The sequence below is a fragment of the Pan troglodytes genome, chromosome 13, assembly GCF_028858775.2.
Source record: "Pan troglodytes isolate AG18354 chromosome 13, NHGRI_mPanTro3-v2.0_pri, whole genome shotgun sequence".
Lineage (NCBI taxonomy): Eukaryota > Metazoa > Chordata > Mammalia > Primates > Hominidae > Pan > Pan troglodytes.
Genome location: NC_072411.2, coordinates 36,752,029 through 36,771,510, shown reverse-complemented (window position 1 = coordinate 36,771,510; position 19,482 = coordinate 36,752,029). Strand labels below are relative to the sequence as shown.

The following is a 19,482-nucleotide window of genomic DNA, read 5'->3' as shown; positions in this document are numbered from 1 at the left end:
GGGCAAGACTTAGTGACTTGGGGGAACCCAGGATATGAGTGTGGCTGGAGCTTAGGGGTCAAAAGGGAGATAGAAAGGTGCAGAGGCCCTAAGAGGCCAGAACATGGGTGGCTTTTGATGTCAGGCTAGGGAACTTGTAAATATTAGCCTGTGATAATGAGGAGCTATTGGTGGCATTTTGGCAGGGAAAAGACACGACTAAGCTTGTGTTTTATTACTTTGACTGCATTGTGGAGAAGGAGTGGGGCAGAGGGAGCTGTTAGGGGAAGCAGAGCCAGCAGGAGGCTCTAGCTCAGTTCAGGTGAGAAACGATGACAGCTCTGGGAACATGGCAATGGGACTGGACTAGTGGTTCCCATTTGGCTGCATGTTGGAATTACCTGGACAAATTAAAAATAAAATACCCATGCCCCATTCAACAAAATCCAGCATCTGTTTATAATTAAAACTTTTAGCAAAATCAGACATACCTCAACGTAATAAAAGCCATCTATGACAAACCCACAGCCAACATAATACTGAATGGGAAAAAGTTGAAAGCATTCCCTCTGGGAACTGGAACAAGACAAGGATGCCCCCTCTCACCATTCCTCTTCAACGTAGTACTGGAAGTCCTAGCCAGAGCAATCAGAAAAGAGAAAGAAATAAAGGCCATCCATATTGGTAAAGAGGAAGTCAAACAGTCACTGTTTGCTGATGATATAATCGTTTACCTTGAAAACCCTAAAGACTCCTCCAGAAAGCTTCTAGAACTGATAAAAGAATTCAGCAAAGCTTCTGGACACAAGATTAATGTACACAAATCAGTAGCTGTTCTATAAACCAACAGTGACCAAGCGGAGAATCAAATCAAGAACTCAGCTTTTTTATTACAAGAGCTGCAATAAATAAATAAATAAATAAATAAATAAATAAAATAGTTAGAAATATACCTAACCAAGGAGGTGAAAGACCTCTACAAGGAAAACTATGAAACACTGCTGAAAGAAATAATAGACGAAGCAAACAAATGGAAACATATTCCATGCTTATGGATAGGTAGAATCAATATTGTGAAAATGGCTATACTGCCAAAAGCAATCTACAAATTCAAGGCAGTCAGCATCAAAATACCACCATCATTCTTTGCAGAATTAGAAAGAACAATTCTAAAATTCATATGGAACCAAAAAAGAGCCCACATAGCCAAAGCAAGACTAAGCAAAAAGAACAAATCTGGAGGCATCACACTACCTGATTTCAAACTATACTATAAGACCATAGTCACCAAAACAGCATGGTACTGGTAAAAAATAGGCACATAGACCAATGGAACAAAATAGAGAACCCTGAAATAAACCCAAATACTTACAGCAAACTGATCTTTGACAAAGCAAACAAAAATATAAGGCAGGGAAAGAACACCCTTTTCAACAAGTGGTGCTGGGATAATTGGATAGCCACATGTAGGAGAAAGAAACTGGGTCCTCATCTCTCACCTTATTCAAAAATCAACTGAAGATGGATAAAGGGCTTAAATCTAAGACCCAAAACTGTAAAAATTGTGGAAGATAACATTGGAAAAACCCTTCTAGACATTGGCTTACTCAAGGATTTTATGACCAAGAACCCAAAAGCAAATAGCTGGGATTTATTTAAACTAAAGAGCTTTTGCATGGTAAAAGCAACAGTAAGCAGAGTAAACAGACAACCCGCAGAGTGGGAAAAAGTCTTCACAGTCTATATATCTGACAAAAGAATAATATCCACTATCTACAACAAACTCAAACAAATCAGTAAGAATAAAACAAACAATCCCATCAAAAAGTGGGCTAAAGACATGAATAGACAATTTTCAAAAGAAGATATACAAATGGCCAACAAACATATGAAAAAATGCTCAACGTCACTAATGATCAGGGAAATGCAAATCAAAACCATAATGCGATACCAACTTACTCCTACAAGAATGGCCATAATCAAAACATTAAAAAAACAGTAGATGTTGGCATGGATGCGGTGATCAAGGAACACTTCTACACTGCTGGTGGGAATGTAAACTAGTACAGCCATTATGGAAAATAGTGTGGAGATTCCTTCAAGGACTAAAAATAGAACTACCATTTGATCCAGCAATCCCACTACTGGGTGTCTACCCAGAGGAAAATAAGTCATTATACGAAAAAGATACTTGCATATGCATGTTTATAGCGGTACAGTTCGCAATGGCAAAATCGTAGAACCAACCCAAGTGCCCATCAATCAATGAGTGGATAAAGAAACTGTGTTATACATACACGATGGAATACTACTCAGCCATAAAAAGGAATGAATTAATGGCATTCGCAGCAACCTGGATGAGATTGGAGACTATTATTCCAAGTGAAGTAACTCAGGAATGGAAAACCAAACATGGTATGTTCTCACTGATATGTGGGAGCTAAGCTATGAGGATGCAAAGGTGTAAGAATGATACAATGGACTTTGGGGGCTTGGGGGGAAGGGTGGGAGGGGGCGAGTGATAAAAGACAACAAATAGGGTGCAGTGTTTACTGCTCGGGTGATGGGTGCACCAAAATCGCACAAATCACAGCTAAAGAACTTACTCATGTAACCAAACACCACCTGTACCCCAATAACCTATGGGAAAAAAATACCCAAGCCCCATCCCAGACTAATTAACCCAGAATATCTAAGGTGGGCTTAGGCATGGGTGTTCTAAAGAGCCCCCAGGTGAATCTCATGTGCAGTCAAGGTGGCAGGCCACTGGGTTAGAGAAACAGGAAAGAGGACATATCTTCAGTGGTGTTTCTCAAAGTGTGGTCATATACCTCAGAATTACCTGAGAGTATTTGTTAAAAGTGCAGGTTTCCCAGCCCCATCACTGAACTAGTGAGTCTGCATCTCTGGAGCCGTGGTCTGGGAGTCTGAATTCACAAAGCAGTGAGTCTTAAGCCCTGAAAGATTGGAAAACCATTCATCTACAGGCACCAAATAAGGGAAGTAAGCACCAACTCTAAGCAGACTGGTGGGCAGAATCTGGGAGGAGTAGAACTGAAGGGACCACCCATCAGAGGTCAGGAAGACAAAGGGAAGAAGGGGCCTAGGAGCCACCCAGACAGCAACAGAACGTCAAGGAGGCTCCTTCTGGACCATTCAGGGGTTTCCATAGCACACTTGGGCTTGGGCATTGTATTAGTCTACTAGGGCTGCCATAGCAAAAACCACACACCAGGGGCTTTAACAATAGGAATTTGTTTTCCCTCAGTTCTGGATGCTGGAAGTCCAAGATCAAGGTGTCTACAGGATTGCTTCCTTCCAAGGCCATTCCCTTGGCTTGTTGGTGGCTGTTTCCTCCCTCTGTTTTCACATGGTCTTCCCTTTGTGGGTATCTGCGTCCTCATCTCTTCTTATAAAGACATCAGTCATATTGGACTAGAGTCCACCCAGGTGACCTCGTTTCACCTTAATTGCCTCTTTAAAGGTCCTATCTCCAAATACAGTCACATTCTGATATACTGGGGGTTAGGGCTTTGTATTAGTCCATTCTCACACTGCTATAAAGAAATACCCAGGACTTGGTAGTTTATAAAGAGAAGAGATTTAATTGACACATGGTTCTGAAGGCTGTACAGGAAGCATGATGGCATCTTCTTGGCTTCTGGGGAGGCCTCAGGAAACTTTCAATCATGGCAGAAGGCAAAGGGAAAGCACACATCACATGGCTGGAGCAGGAGCAAAAGAGAGGGGAGGGAGGTGTGACACATTTTTAAGCAACCAAATCTCATGAGAACTAATCACAAAGGGAATGGTGCTAAACCATTCATGAGAAATCCACCCCCATGATCCTATCACCTCCCTCCAGGCCCTACCTCCAACATTGAGTATTACCGTTTGACATGGGATTTGGGCAGGGACACAGATCCAAATCATATCAGCTTCAACATATGAATTTTGTGGAGATACAATGCAGCCCATAACAGATATCTTGGAGCTGGAAAGGGAGATCGAGACATATGGGCCCTGACACCCACAAGAAAATAGATCAGATGAATAGAAGATTTCCACTAAGGGCAGGTGAGAACACAGGCCTTCAGGAAGCCTCCGACAGGACGGAGCAGGCCTCTGGAGCACCTCCTTCAGGGACCCAGTTGATTCTCTGTCAGGAAGATGAGGAAAAGGGAAAGAAGTTATAATAAAAACTACAAGTAAAATATTACAGAAAAGAGTAAAGAAAGAATCATGTTTACAGTTGAATGCAATAGATAAGTTATTTCATGGAAAATTCTCCATATGAAATATTTTGTATTAAAGCTCTAAGTTGCCTCCAGGTGACACTCTAGCTAAGAGTTTGCATGTGTTTAAGTCGATTTGAGCTTGCAGGCAGGGGAATGGACTGGGCTTCCATGGATTTTGGTATCCGCGAGGGTTCTGAAACCAATCCCCCAATACCAAGGGATGACTGTATCTCTTCCAAAAATTACTTTACATTTTCTGTTTAAGATATTGTTCAGAATGAAATGGTCAATGTAGAATTTTTGCAGAAGAGATATTTAAAACAATCTAAATGTTCATCAGTTAGGGAAATAGTTAAATAAATTATTGTTCACTCATACAATGGAATATCTTGCACCTATAGAAGGTGAGGTAGATTTATATGTATATAAAGGTGCAGAATAGTGTGAGTTGCAGAATAGTGTGATTTATTATAGTTAAAAATTAACTGTGTGTGTGTGTATATATCTATATATACAAATATATATATATATATACAAAAAATGGCCTCAAAGGATATTTACAGCAATGAATAATATGGTTGCCTTCCCAGTCTCCATTCCAACTATACCCCATCATGTAGTAGCCATTTATTTGATTTGGGTGGAACTGACCCCTCATCCTTCACAGGTTGGTCCTATTCTTGGAATCAGTTAGGATAATCCCATCCTTTTTGCCACAGAGATTGATTCAGGAATGGGAACTGCTCCAATTATTACTTGACATTCCCCAGGCCTTAATGATTGGCTTGTAAGTAGGCATATAACCAAATTTGATCCAATCAGAATGAGGCCTAGGACTTTCACTCCACCGTTGTTGAGTTTCTCTCTCTTCCTTCTCTTTCTTTTCTTTCCCTCCCTACCCACTTCTCTCTGATAAAATATGTAGCCCTGTTGTCAGCTATGTTACAACCTGAAATAAGCCAGCCTCGGGATGCAGCTGATATCTTGGAAGCAGAGCAAGGAGATAGAAATGGAGTCTTTGATGACATAGTTGAGTGACTGAATTAAACAAATCCCAAAGCCTGCCCAAACTCTGGACTTTCAAGATCTCTTTACATTATCTGTTTAAAGTGTTCAAAATGAAATGGTCAATGTGGCATTGTTTGTAATAGCAAAACATTGGAAACAAATGTTCATTCACTCAGAAAATGATTAAGTAAATTATGAGAGGCAATACATTGTTTTACTGTATTGTCCACTTGGAATTGAGCTTTTCCTTACTGGTAGCATAGTTTGAACTGATAAATGCACCAAACTGTTACAAGTTTTTAACCTTGGGAATGGAGGTGGTGGAAGTCCGGGGTGGGCACAGTGTTGATAGGGAAACTCTTTCACTTTCTACAGTTTTGTACTTCTGTTAAGTTTTAACTTTTTACAATGAGCGTATGTTGCTTTCTTTTAGAATTAAAAACTTTTTTAAATAAATGGAGAGTAAAATATAGAAACTTTTCACAAAATAGTTTGTGCCAAAGCAAATTTGGAAATATTTTCATCTAGTCGTGGGAGGGGTGGGGTTAGTGCTTGGAGGGGGACAAAGGAGACACTTTAGGGGTACAGATCATACTCTGTTTATGGAAATGTTTCTGTGTGTGTTCACTTGGTGAACATTTGTTGAGTGTAACCTTAAGATTTGTGTGCCCTCTTACATGTGCGTTAAACTTCAATAAAATGTTTACATAAAATATTGCAGGCTTTTAGAGAGGGGTTAAAACACGTGTCAGGTTTGAAATAATGTAATCTCAGCAGCATCTGCCACACTGTACATATGAGACGGGAAGGGAAGGTTGTCCGCTATCTTTAGGAGGATGGTAAAAGTTACATTTTTTTTTTTTTCCTGAAAGTTCCCCCATCTTAGCAGTTTCAAAGCTAGAACATGTTTCTCTTTATTTTTCTACTGATGGAGGGGGAAGGAAGGAGGCCTAGGAGGAAGATGCAATCTCTGGGAACTGCCTCAGTGGCTGGATGTGAAGTCAGTCACAGATGACCTGGTCAGCTCAATTATCTAAGGCTTGAAGAGAGCAGCTAAGCATTTACTCATTTGTTCTTTCAACAACCTTTTCTTTTTTTCTGGGCACTTAAACTCTGCCTGCATTCTGGTAGACGCCTGAAACACTAGGATGAATAAACTGTGTTCTTGCCTCAAGAAATTTCCCATCATGCAGAAAGAAATTGGTATATTAACAAAATTAGAGAAATACAGTGTTATAAGGGCTGCAATGGAAGTATGCATAGAGTATCAATAGAGAGAGGGAAAAATCAGAGCCCCTTAGTGGGTAGTTTTTCAGGATGCAATGATCTAAGGGGTGGCAAGAAGGTGGAATTATCAGAGGTTGGTCACCTGCCGCTTGTAAGGTGTGAGGAAGAGTGAAGTCAAGGGGAGGTATTTCTTGGATCCTGGCTTGAGATGATATGGTGGATGGTGCTGAAATTCTCCAATACATGGAGGTTGAAGATGCATAGATTTTGGGATTCTGCTTTTGGACATATTGAATTTGGGGAGTGGGCTTACTCAGCAGGAGATGTTCAAGGACAATTGGATTTGTGGGTCTAGGGCGAGAGGTCAGAGGGGTAGGAAGAAAATCATGGAGAGTAGATGCCATAATTTTTTTTGATATGTGAGCAGAAGAAAATGAAACAATTTTTTGAGCGTACGTAACTCCCTTTTCCCATATCAGTTGCAGCTGACTTTGTTCTTTATTCTTTTTATTCCCCTACTCCTCTTCATCTTTGACATTTCCCATGGAGCTGAGTGAGATGACTCATTAGTTCTGCATAGTCAGTAGCCCCTAGCAACCTCTGACCGGTTTCAGTACAAACTGTTTAGCCAAGGCAGACCTATTCCTCCCAATATATGTGGTCATTCCAGATAAAAACTTTTATAAATTTTTTATTGTAAAATAGTATTGTAAAAACACAGATACTAAAAATCACAGAAATCAAATGCATGGCTTAATAAATCATTATAAAGCAAGTACCACCCAAATCAAGAAATACAACTCTCCCAGCCACCCCAGAAGTTCCTTCAATATGCCCCATCCAAATTCTTTTCTTCCCCCACAATTAAGCATTAGTCAGAGAAAATTGTGGATTTGTACACTTAACAAAGTTTTAGCTTATTTTGTTGCAGAATCCTTTATGCACACCATTGCCTTTTCCTGGGATGCCCTTCCACCCTTGTAAGTCAGTGTTAGAACCCACCCCCATTAAGCATTTCCAGATTATATGTGTCAAATACCTACTATGTGTAGTCAGTGTACTAAGGAATCCAAGAAAATGTGTCTTAGGACCTGCTCCCTCTCCTTACTGCATTACTACCTACTTATGTTTTATTTGATTTTTCCCCCTTTTGTTAATTTTGTCCTGACATCCTTCTCTTCCTGACTCTATTGTAGATTCTTTCAAAGTAGAAACAAAACATACTGCTTGTGTTTTCCAGATCCTTGCCATTCAGAGGCTGGTCTGTACACCAGCAGCACTGGCATCACCAGGGAGCTTGTTAGAACTGCAGAAAATTGGACCCCACTCCAGACCTGAGGAATTAAAATCTGCATTTTACCAAGATTGCTAGGTGATTCTTGTGTACTTTCAAGTTAAGAAGCCTGTCCTTGAGCAGGGCTTTCTTGTGCTTTGCTGTACATTGGAATCACTTGGAGATCTTTCAGAAACATTTAAGCCTGGGTCCCACCCCCAGAGATTCTGTGCAATTTGTCAGGGGTGGGTTGGCTTGAACATCAAGATTTTTAAAAGCATCCTGATAAGGTGACTAACTGTCTCAATTTCCCTGGGACTGAGATAATTTTCCAGGACATGGAATTTTCAGTGCTAAACCCAGGAATGTCTCAGGCCAACCAGGGTGAGTTTGTTGCCCTATCCCTAGTGATTGTAAAGTTGAGACCCACTGCTGATGAGAATGCACAGCAAAGGCTGGGAATGCAGAACTATGCCATTCTATTTAGACTGCAAGTCTCTTAAAGGGTGAAATGACATTTAAACATTCTTTTTGTATGTATATTTTCCAAATGAAGACTCTTAATAATGCTATAAACAACATGATATTTCTGCAAATGCGCTGTAGTCATACCTCAAGTTTATACTTTTTATTCCATGGTAAAGGGAGTTAATAAATTTAAGATTCACACTTCAGGCATGTGGACATACACATACTTCCCTCTTTCCAAGTGAAGATCTTAGAGCCCTTCCTATAAGTGCTGTTGGAGTTGACCTTGGCAGCCAGCTTAGATACTCCTGTACTGGACAGGTCCTCACTCAGCCCCAGCCCTAGAGTCCATGCCTGCAAGGGTGCCACACCCTAGGTCTTGAGTGTTGCTTATCTTTCTTCAAGACATGCAAAAGATGAATAATATGTTTATATTTGGTTTTCCAAAGTCCATACAAGAAGTGAAGTAAAGTAACTATATACCTTAACCTAAGTAACTATACACCTTAACCTGAAATCTCATGGAGCTGTATCAGGTGCAAAAGCCATGCTCTTGGCCATCTGTAGATTCTTCCATAGAGGCTGTGCATGGTAGTGGATAAAAGCAGACCTCAGGAATGAGATCTGGTTTCCTTATCTTTACAACAGGGATGCTAATAATGCCATATCTGATTTATAGGACTAAGAGGACTATGTGATTTCTTATGTGAGTTTCATTAGAACACTCATGACCCTTAGCAAGTGGCTCCACCAGAGATAACTGTGATGTTTATTCCCAGTGGAGGCTCTTATGTCTATTGTGTTTCCTTTGTCTTCTTGGTCTTTCTTCTCTTTCCTATGTATATTCCTGAAATTAGGGCTCTGGGGACATTTACTAAAAATGTTAAAAAATAAATAAGAACAAAAAAATACAGCACTCAATTTCTTACAGTCTTTCAGTTGTCAGGTTTAATGACCATGTGCTCTTACCCATATATGACTTTCTTTTATTTTATTTTGTTTAAATTTTATTTTAGGTTTGGGGGTACATGTGAAGGTTTTTTTACATAGGTAAACACATGTCACCAGGGATGTTGTACAGATTATTTCATCATCCAGGTATTAAGTGCAATACCCAATAGTTATCTTTTCTGCAGCTGGGCATGGTGGCTCATGCCTGTAGTCCCAACACTTTGGGAGGCTGAGGTGGGCAGATCACTTGAGGTCAGGAGTTGAAGACCAGCCTGGATGACATGGTTGGCAGGGGCATGGTGATCCTCAGACGGCAGGTGGAGTGCTTGGGTAAAGGGTGGTAGCAGCTGTACTGAGGCCCTGCCACTGGAGAGGGTGGGGTCATCCTCAGTGGTCACAGCCTGGGCCAGAGGGTAGGAAAACCACATCTCTCTCATGCTCCAGTTCCAGTGGGGCTTGTTCCCCACCTCAGCAGTAGTAGCCTGTTCCTAGTTTATGCCCCTCCCTGGCTGTAGGAGCTCCCACCCAGCTGGCGACTAAGACCAAGCAGCAACTCACACCCTGCTTGCATCCCAGTCTTCTGTCCCAGTGGCACTCACTTCTTGGCACCAACAACTGCTGCCCACACCTTGCTTGCTTTTTAGCTCTGGCTGTGGGACAACTTCCAGCTTGCTACCCAGTCCCAGCAGCAACAGAGTCTCTGTAATGCCCCAGTCTTGCCATTGCTGGGCTCCAGGACAGTATGCAGTCTGCCAAAGGCTAGGTCTGAAAATGGCACCTTGCCATAGCTGCTTAGGCTCAGAAAGGGTATGGGACCCAATGTGAGCTCCCTCCCTGGAGCGGTTCCATCCCATGATCTCCCAGCAGCTCCCTATGTTAGTGTCAGGAGTTGGGAGGGTTGAGGGGCTCTCTTGTGGCAGGAATGCAGGATTCCATGGTGGGGATGTGGGCCTCTGGAAGTCACTCACCCTTTCCTTGCCTTGGGAAGTTACTCCTGCTCCCAGTTCATCCCCTCCAGGCAGGCTGTCTCTCTCCCTTCTTACCTGCTTTCTGGCGTTTCTTGTTACTTCTCTATTGAATCCCGACATTCTCTCGGATGGTGTATTCAAAGTATGACTGTCTATACACACGAAGTGGAAGAGGTGGGCATGAAATGCTTCTAATCAGCCATCTTGAAGCCCCTCCTCAGCTTTCCTTTTTTAGAACAGTTTTAGATTTGCATAAAGTTGAGAAGATTAGAAAGTTCCATGTACCTTGCATCCAGTACCCCCATTACTAACATCTCACATGAGTGCACTTTTTTTTACAACTAATAATTGAGACCTTACTAACTAAAGTCCATACTTGATTCAGAATTCCTTGATTTTTACCTAATGTCTTTTTTCTGTTCCAGGATTTCATCCACAATGCCATATTTCAGCTAGTGGTTGTGTCTCCTCAGGATCTTCTTGGCTGTAATGGTCCAGTCTCCCTTTTTATACCAACTGTTTTGTTTGGTTATTTATTTATTTATTTATTTTTTGAGACAAAGTCTCGTTCTGTCGCCCAGGCTGGAGTGCAGTGGCACAATCTTGGCTCACTGCAGCCTCTGCCTTCCGGGTTAAGCAATTCTCCTGCCTCAGCCTCCCGAGTAACTGGGATTACAGGTGTGCGCCACCAGGCCTGGCTAATTTTTGTATTTTTGGTAAAGACAGGGTTTCACCATGTTGACCAGGCTGGTCTCAAACTCCTGGCCTCAGGTGATCCTTTTGCCTCGGCCTCCCAAAGTGCTGGGATTACAGGCGTGAGCCACTGTGCCTGGCCCCAACTGTTTTACATTATTCACTATTGTGATTATGAAATTAATTCATGGCTAATGCATATACACATAGTTGAAAAATCAATATAATGATCTAAATTATAATAGAGGAGGAATAAAATAAAGTAATACATAATTAATATTTAAATGCTCACTCAGAGCTACACCAGAGGTCATAAATAAGCAGTCAGATATTTGTACCTATTTATAATTTAAGAACAGAGAGTCAGGCACTCTGGAATATTTTTTACACTTTTTCTTTAAATTGCTGTTATTTTGAAACAGGAGCTAAAGAAGTATACACATATGGAATTACTGGGCTTGTGGGCATCATATATGTGTTGATTGCTGAAACAGATAACATGAATGGAACTGGCTTCTGTGTCCTGATTTTCCAAAGTGGTAAAAAGAGTACCATCCCTTCCTAGACTTATACAGCAGTTGCATTTCCAGAAATTCCTGTGTGTATTCACAAGATGCAAAAACATTTTGTGTTTATATGTAAAACAAAGTTAAAGTTCCACCGTAATTCGATGCACATTTCAACTGAAGCAAAGGTCAGGTCTGACAAATGAAAGCCATGTGGGACACAGACCAATCTCCTGCATCTGGGGCCACCCCCAACTAAATGTCAGTGGCCCCCTCCTCCCATCATTGTGATGACCAATGAAAGTACCTGCAAATTTCCAAAATGCCCCCTAGGGGGCAGTACCCCTGTGGATTATGGTGGTGGGCAGAGGTCGACAAGGCAGATCGGCCTTTGTTTGTTCATCTGTGAAATGAGGACAGTAGTAGCTGAATGAGGGAGACAATGCATGTAAAACACTTAGCTAGGTACCCGGCACATGGTATGTCCTCCAAAAATGTAAGCTAGTGTTATCTTCCAGTTAATCAGCAGAGATTGTTTGAGGGGACACTGTGTCCCCGATGCCCAGGTAGGTGTTTGTAAGGAATGCACATCAGGCAAGCACCACTATCCCTGCTCCACACATGAAATAAATGGTGAATTATTAATCAATTACAGTTTAGAAAAAGGAGCACCCAAAGGGGAGCTGGAGTCAGAGAAATCTTTCTGGAAAAGACAATAGTGGCTTGTTTAACCAGGGCAGCTGGAACATGATGGGAAATATATTTATTCCATGAATAACAAACAACTCCTAGATCCTTGCTTCTCAAAGTGTGGTCTTCAGATATGCAGCATCAGCAGCATCGGGAGGTTTGTTAGAAACAGAATCTCAGCCTGGTGGAAAACAAACAAACAAAAAGAAACTTTTAATCTGAGGAATGCAAGCCCCTTTACATTATCAGCCCCAGAGACTTACTGGAATGAAACAGCAGCAAGTGACAACCATTTGAGTGAAATAATGATATCTAGAAGCCACTGACTATGTGGGCTCTAGACTAATTTATGCCAAATAGCCATAAAATGGCCATACACTGGACACCATAACTCCTACCCGACAGTTCAACAATCTATAGCCAATCACTAACCCAAGTTATCTCTGCAAACCAATGAGGATTCCTGTCACACAACTTTATATCGGCCCTCTCTTTGTTCCCTTTGCCTTTAAAAACCTGCTTATAACAAAGGCTAATGGAGCACTCCTCAAGGCAACTTAGAAACGTCCTGGGTAGCTGTCCTCATTTGGGCTCAAGCAAATTCTTTCAATTATATTTTGTGCCTCAGCCTCTTCCTTTTAGGTTGACAGCCTCTATCCCAGACCAACTAAATTAGAATCAGCATTTTAAGAAGAATTGTGGGTGTTCATTGCCACGCTCACCTTTGAGATATGCTGGACTTACAGAACCAACTGAGGAACCAGAGGAAAGAATAATGATACCGGTTCCTTTGGTGAGAATCTGCTGCAGACCGTGTGTGTGTGTGTGTGTGTGTGTGAAGGGCACAGAGCTAGATGGTCCATATTGTGGAGAGTAATCATAAAGGGTGGTTGCAGAATAATTGACATCAGAATGTGTGTTGGAGGCCGGGGGGCGAGAGGGGTTTAAAGGAAGGTTCCCAGCCAGATCCCAGATCTATTGAACCAGAATCTCAGAGAGCCAGGGAGGAATAATTTTTTTTTTTTGAGATGGAGTCTCGCTCTGTCGCCCAGGCTGGAGTGCAGTGGCATGATCTCAGCTCACTGCAAGCTCCGCCTCCTGGGTTCATGCCATTCTCCTGCCTCAGCCTCCTGAGTAGCCGGGACTACAGGCACCTGCCACCACGCCCGGCTAATTTTCTGTATTTTTAGTAGAGACGGGGTTTCACCATGTTAGCCAGGATGGTCTCGATCTCCTGACCTTGTGATCTGCCCACCTCGGCCTCCCAAAGTGCTGGGATTACAAGCGTGAGCCACCACGCCCAGCCAATTTTTTTTAAGCCCCCAGATGACTCTTAGAATGGGGAAGGGCCTTACAAAATACCCATGCCAAGGTCCCAGCCAAGAACGATCACGTTAAATATGATATCAGAATCTCTAGCAGTCGAAGCTTCGGTATTTTTGTTCTTAGACTCCCCAGGTGATACTTTGAGAGCCATTGACAGGGGGATTAAATGGGATAGACTGGAGGAAAAAAGTGGAGGAGATGACTCTGCAAATATATCTGAAGGATGTTCTACCTTAGAGGATAGAACCAGGATTAATGGGTAGAGATTTTCATTGTCTTTATCCAAGTAATCATAGCATTTTTCTTTTTCTTTGCAGCAGGAAGGGATCTTTGAAATGACGTAGTTCAACTCTTTCAATTTGTAGTTGAAGAAATTAGTGGTCAACAAGGTAAAGTAAGTTGGTCAAGGTCAACTCAGATCTTCTCATTCCAATCCAGCAACAACAATAATAACAGCAGCAACAAAATAAAGTAAGACCCCTCTCCCCATTTCTGGTGATATTTTCAGTGCACCACAAAGGCATTTAAATCCTACTCTCATTTCAATCACAAGCAAAGCAGACAAGAAAAAGGAAAAGGGTGACTCTTCAAGAAACGAGGAGGACTCCTTTAAATGAGGAATTGACATTTTGGAGTACCCGGATTAAATTCAGAGACTGAATCAATCTAAAGACGAAAGCCGGACTCTAGAGCTTGGATGTTGATACCATTGAAACGGTAGGGGCAGAAAAGGTGTGATACCTTTCCTCCCCATCATAAGGGGCACGGCTAACATGCTTATAACAAAAGATAGGCTAATAAGAGAAAAGTGTAACAAATTTATTGAATCAAAGTTTTATGTGATACAGGAGCCTTCAGAAATGAAGATGCAAAGACTCAGGGAAAACTGCCTGTTTTTATGCTTAGATTCAGTGAAGAATGGACAGCCTTACAGAAATGTGATTGGACAAAGGGTGTGATCTAATGGTAATAGACTGAGGGTTGAACCCAGCGAGGCCTGTTCAGATTCTTCTTGGCCTCTCTGTGCAGCATGTATAGAGCAGGACCTCTTCTGGAATGAGGGTCTCAGGATCTACCATCAGACAAGGTAGGTCTGAGTATTGCTTCATGGCCAGCTCCTACACAGAAAGGCAGAGGACCAGGGAGGTTGGAGTACTATTTCTAGGTTGTATGACCACCGTAGGGAAGAGGAATTCTGGTTTCTGTGAATTGCTTAGTGGGGAGAAAGTCGGGGGGGGAGACAGACTTTGTTTCTAAGACGGCTTCAGAGGCCTGTTTAGTTTTTTAGTTCAAACTTAGCATACCAAAGTGCCATACGTTGGGGTATACTTTTCTGAGCCTCAACAAATCCAAGCTGAATTTATTAAACAGCAGGTCCTCTTTTGCTCCTCTCTGGGCATCAAGAGAGCTGGCGTGTGCCCTGCGGTGGACTCTCACTGGTGAGATCAGCCCCACCGCACAAAATGAATTAAGAGCTGCAGGGGTCAGAGTAGGGGAGACTTCTCGTAGAAGGGAGGCTTCCATGGATTTCTGAAGATCACACAAGACTTAGATGAGCAGGGGAGCGAACTGTATGGGACAAAGGCCCAGGAAGAGTCGAAATGGGGAAGCCTCGGAGTTCAAGCATCTTCTATAGCGCCCGCTGTCCTAAAGATACCCCATCCCTGGCTAAATGGGTGCTCCAGGGAGAAACTGGGAGGGGAGTTAAAGCTCCGAGAAGGACGGAGAGCGACGGGCTTGGGGACAGAGGAACCCTTTTTCCCTGGATGAGCAGTGAGAATGGAGGCCCAGGCGAAGACCCTGTACAGCCTCTGAAGCCTGTGCAGCTCCAGAAGAGAAAGATGCCAAATTAGGGGCGCTGTCTGCTACCCACGCGCGGCCGCGGGCTTCGCGGACCCCAGAGGAATCCAGTGGGAGGGGTCCCCTCTGGGCACCATCCCGCGGCGCAGGTGGGGCGGGTCCCCGCTACGCCCTAGCCAAGCTCTGCCAGGGCCGCCTGTGGGTCCTCACGCTGAGTTCCTCCCTCTCGTCCGCCTCGGTGCGCCGGCTCCCGCGCCCGGGCCTTGGGGCGGGTCCCTGCCGCCCGCACCTGCCCCCAGGGGCGGAGCGCGGCGGCAACAACGCGGCCCCAGCCTCCGCCACCGGCCGCGGAGCCGCGCGGCTCTCCGCTCGTCCCCGCCCCCGCCCGTGCACCTCCACTCCGCGGCGCCCGCCCGCCCTCCCTCCCTGTCCACGCGGCCAGTCCGTCCGCTCCTGCGCCCGCCAGAGCCGCGGCGCCTCGCACTTCTGACTCGAGTCCCCGCCGCGCTTGTCGTCGTCGCCGCCGCCGGGATCCGCAGCCCCGCGCCATGGAGCCGGCCGCGGGCATCCAGCGCCGCAGCTCCCAGGGGCCCACCGTCCCGCCGCCGCCCCGGGGCCACGCGCCACCGGCTGCCGCCCCCGGCCCGGCCCCGCTGAGCTCCCCGGTGCGCGAGCCGCCCCAGCTGGAGGAGGAGCGGCAGGTGCGGATCAGCGAGAGCGGCCAGTTCAGCGACGGGCTGGAGGACCGAGGTGAGCGCGAGCCGCCCGACCCGGCCGGCGACCGGGGTGGCTGCTCGGGGCCCGCCTCTCCCCACTCGCGGGCCGCTCTGGGCGAGGCGCGGGGCTCGGAGCGCGCGGGGGCGCGGAAGCCCCGACTTCCCGGCGAGAACGCCGCAAGCCGAGAGCGGCAGCCCCACCTTCTGCGGCCGGCACCGCCTCGGCTGCGGTTCCTTCCCTCGAAGCCCAGACCCCAGCTGCCTTCAGGCCGACCCCGCCTGGACTCGCGCCCTCCTCTCCGCCACCTCCAGGCCCTCCGGCGCCCACGGGAAAAGTTTGCGGGAGGCATTTTTTGCGTTCGGAGTCGAGCGCTTCTGGGCCACTCCGGGCCCTACTCAGCTCGGAGGGACCCAGGCTCGTTGCATCCTCCTTTCCGTAGTCCCCTGCGGCTCCGCCGGCTGCCTGGGAGAACTTCCCTCTGCGGGTGTAGCCGCGAGATGTCCCTCGGCGGCCGCCCGGCTGCCCGCCCCGGCGAAGGGCGCAAGGAGGGGAGCGAGCCGGGACTCGGGCGGCCTCTGGTCTCGGGCAGTCCCCGATTCTCATCGCGGACGCGGGTCACGGTGGGTCCCTGCCCCGTCGTCTCATGATGGGGCAGAGGAATGGGACATCTGGATTTGGGCCACCAACCTCATCTGGATGGATGCCACTGAAACCTGATGTTTCCGGAGGGCGCGTCTGCAGACCCTTCAGAGCTCCCCTCCACTGACACTGGCCTGGAGGTCAGCACACTTGCCTCTGCTGGGAGACCACACTCTGCCTCCCACCGACTGCCGATGCCCCCTTGAGTCGCCAGTGTAGGACGGGAGAGACTCCCTGCTCGTTCCCGCGTCTCTCTTCTCCATCCCTTCCGCGTTTCCTTTGGGCTTGGATTCTTTGCAGAGGGAGCCCTGTTCTTGGCCGCGTCTGCACCTTTTCTACTTCTTGCTGAATCCGAATCCAAATTGTCCCCCTCAGAACGAATCCGTGGTTCTGCTAAAACCGTTTAGTGGCCAAAGAGGGATTCTTGCAGCCAGGCCCTTTAGGGGAAGCCGGCTCTTTTGCACCTCCACCCCCTTTTCTTGGAAGCCTTATTTTGTTGGCTGTGGCGGGTTTATATATTTTAGACTTAGCAGGTTTCTGTCCTATTCTTAGTATCTCCTGTACATTTTTATTCCGGTTTAGTGTTCGGATGCACGATCTCTTTCTCCTTAGAAATTCTAAACTGTAGCATGTGAAATAAAATGACATGGAAACGGCAGTTCCCAGAGAATCCGCCTAGATGCTCAGCGAGAACTGGAGCTGCTCCAGTGGCAACGAATTCTGCACCTCTGTTGCAGTTTCTCCCCCTGTTCTCACATAACTAGATGCCATTTAAGAGGTGAGGACAGGGGACATCACGAGCATGGAACAAAACCTCTCACTTTTATTATAGGATGTGTTCATTACCTTTGCCCCTCTCCAGCTAATATCGTAGGATTTAAAAATTCCATATTGAAGAAAGACAGAAGCCTGGGTTGAGCTTATTTTTGTAGCATTGCAGGTCATCTCTAAGAGCTGGCCTGTTTCTCCCTACCCCACAAAATGATAGGAGGGAAGACAGTGCTAGGGTTAGTTCATATTTAGCATCATTTTGTAGTTCATGTTCAAGTGTAAAAAGCCCTTCTGAATTCATTCTTAAGGTTATTTTTCTCTGGTCAACGGAATTTCATTTTCCATTATATGATAGCATGAAAGCATTGACTGTTCATAAACTGTCACTGTTTGAGAGCGTGGCATATCACACACAGCCTCTCTGTTAGGATGAACCCTATTCCCCAAAGAACCAGGTGCTGTGTGGCATTGAGAGCTGAACGTCAATGTGACATTCTTTTGTTTGACCTCTTCCTGATGGCAACCAGTATGTGGTGAATAAGTGATTTTTGTTAAGTAAACCAGAACGTTACCTGGGGAGGTTTACTGTAAGATTTTGTGTTTGTTGTTTCTGTTATTTTTTTTTCTTATGGGGCTGCATTTTTCCAGTATTGATTTTTATATCCTTTGGGAATGAGTTGAGTGCAGCTACCTCTTTCCTGCTGGTGAGAGGAATTGGGGAGGAGGAAGCCCCAGCACTTGCCTGCCGTGTGTCTCTGCATCCTGCCTGGCTTGCTTTCTTTCAGGCCTAAATACCTATAGGCTGTCTGTAGAGGGGTTGAGGGGTACCTCGGATCTGCACCTGTATTTGGCATTCTCTTTTGTCCTAACTCCCTTTGGAGCTATCAGGATGTGGTTCCAGACCACGGTTAACTCTCATCAAAGATTTGCTTTAAAATCTAGTGTTTTGAGACTTTGGAGGCATTTGCGCCTTAGAAATGATGTGGGCTGGTTCTCAGAAACCTAGCTAGCTCAGAATGTCAGTAACTGCAGTGCCATCTGGTTGAACTTAAAGCTCAGGGAGCAAGAGCTCTGTGGCCTAAGACCTTTGGGGACTAAACACAAAAATTAGGCCAGGTTTATCTTAATCATTCTTCCCATCCCCTTTGAATACCTATTCTTCTCCCTACAAGTATTTTCCCATCATTCTGTCCGTAACCTTAGGGCCCAGCTTAGCCTTAGGTAATTATATGTGTCAGCATTTCCCAGTACTTCCCCATCTAACAAAATTTCCCTTTCTTCACAGAGTTCAAGCTTGACAAACTTAGGAGAAAGGAATTGGAACTAATGCATACTAGTGTAGAAATAACTGATGGCTTCAGCCTCTCCATATGTATTTGTACCTTTCCCCTCTCCAAAATAAATAAAGGATCAGTCTCTCATTAGTACTATGCTTAGTATTCCCAGGCCAAAATTGCAAATATATGAAATTTGAGTGAGTTTAGAAATTCAAATATGGGGGCCAGCTATGGGTAGGGAGGATCCAGCCCTGCCTGCAAATCCGAGGCCTGTCGTAGCTTCTCTAGGCTGTCCTGTCTCTTCAGCCTGGCTTTCTTCCAGCTTTAAAGCACAGCTTCCTGAAAACATTAGGAATTCTCACTACATCTTTGTAACTTGTGAGTGTGCCTGCATCCAACATGAGTGTGGAGGTACCTGTGTGTGGAACATTCACTAGGAACTGAGTCTTTATACATCATCATACTACACTTCCCCTTGAGGAGTGCAAAGTTTTCCATTCTTAGGATTGGCTATATTTTTAGAAAGGAAAATCAGCAGAAAATAAGCAAAAGTTGAATAGAAATGGGGAAGTCCTTCCATTTTTGGACAGTCTTCCCATTGTACTTATTCCATTTTATTTTTTAATTTTAAAAATATCACGGAGGAGGCACACACAGGCCCAGATCTGGGGAAGAAGTACTGGTCGTAATGCTGAGAAGTCCCAAGTGCCACCTTAGCGGGACAGTCCAGCTGTCCTGGGCTGTCATCTGAAACTCCTCCAGGGGGGTGCTGTTTCACTGGTGGGTGAAGCATGTAGATTGGTCCGCATGTGTGGTCAGGACCAGTTATATTATTGAAACTAGCTGACTTTGGATGGAAAAATAAATGTTATGCGGCTGAAGAGAAAATGGGCATCATTGTCATTCCTCTTAGAAAATGAAATCTACTTCTCAAAGGAACCTTGTTTTTAC

At 45.0% G+C, this 19,482-nt stretch overlaps 1 protein-coding gene across 2 annotated transcripts in view; it reads left to right on the top strand.

Annotated features, from left to right (window-relative positions):
• The first annotated feature begins 15,542 nt into the window (after positions 1–15,542).
• The window catches only part of TMEM163 (transmembrane protein 163), a 254,663-nt gene continuing 250,723 nt past the window's right edge, over positions 15,543–19,482 (top strand). Inside the window, exon 1 of one of the 2 annotated variants that reach the window (XM_515803.7) lies at positions 15,543–15,877. In XM_515803.7, the coding sequence (XP_515803.2) occupies positions 15,676–15,877 (202 nt within the window). In that variant the 5' untranslated portion in view covers positions 15,543–15,675. The remainder of the gene's footprint in view (positions 15,878–19,482) is intronic. The other variant, XM_063791120.1, reaches the window with a different exon arrangement.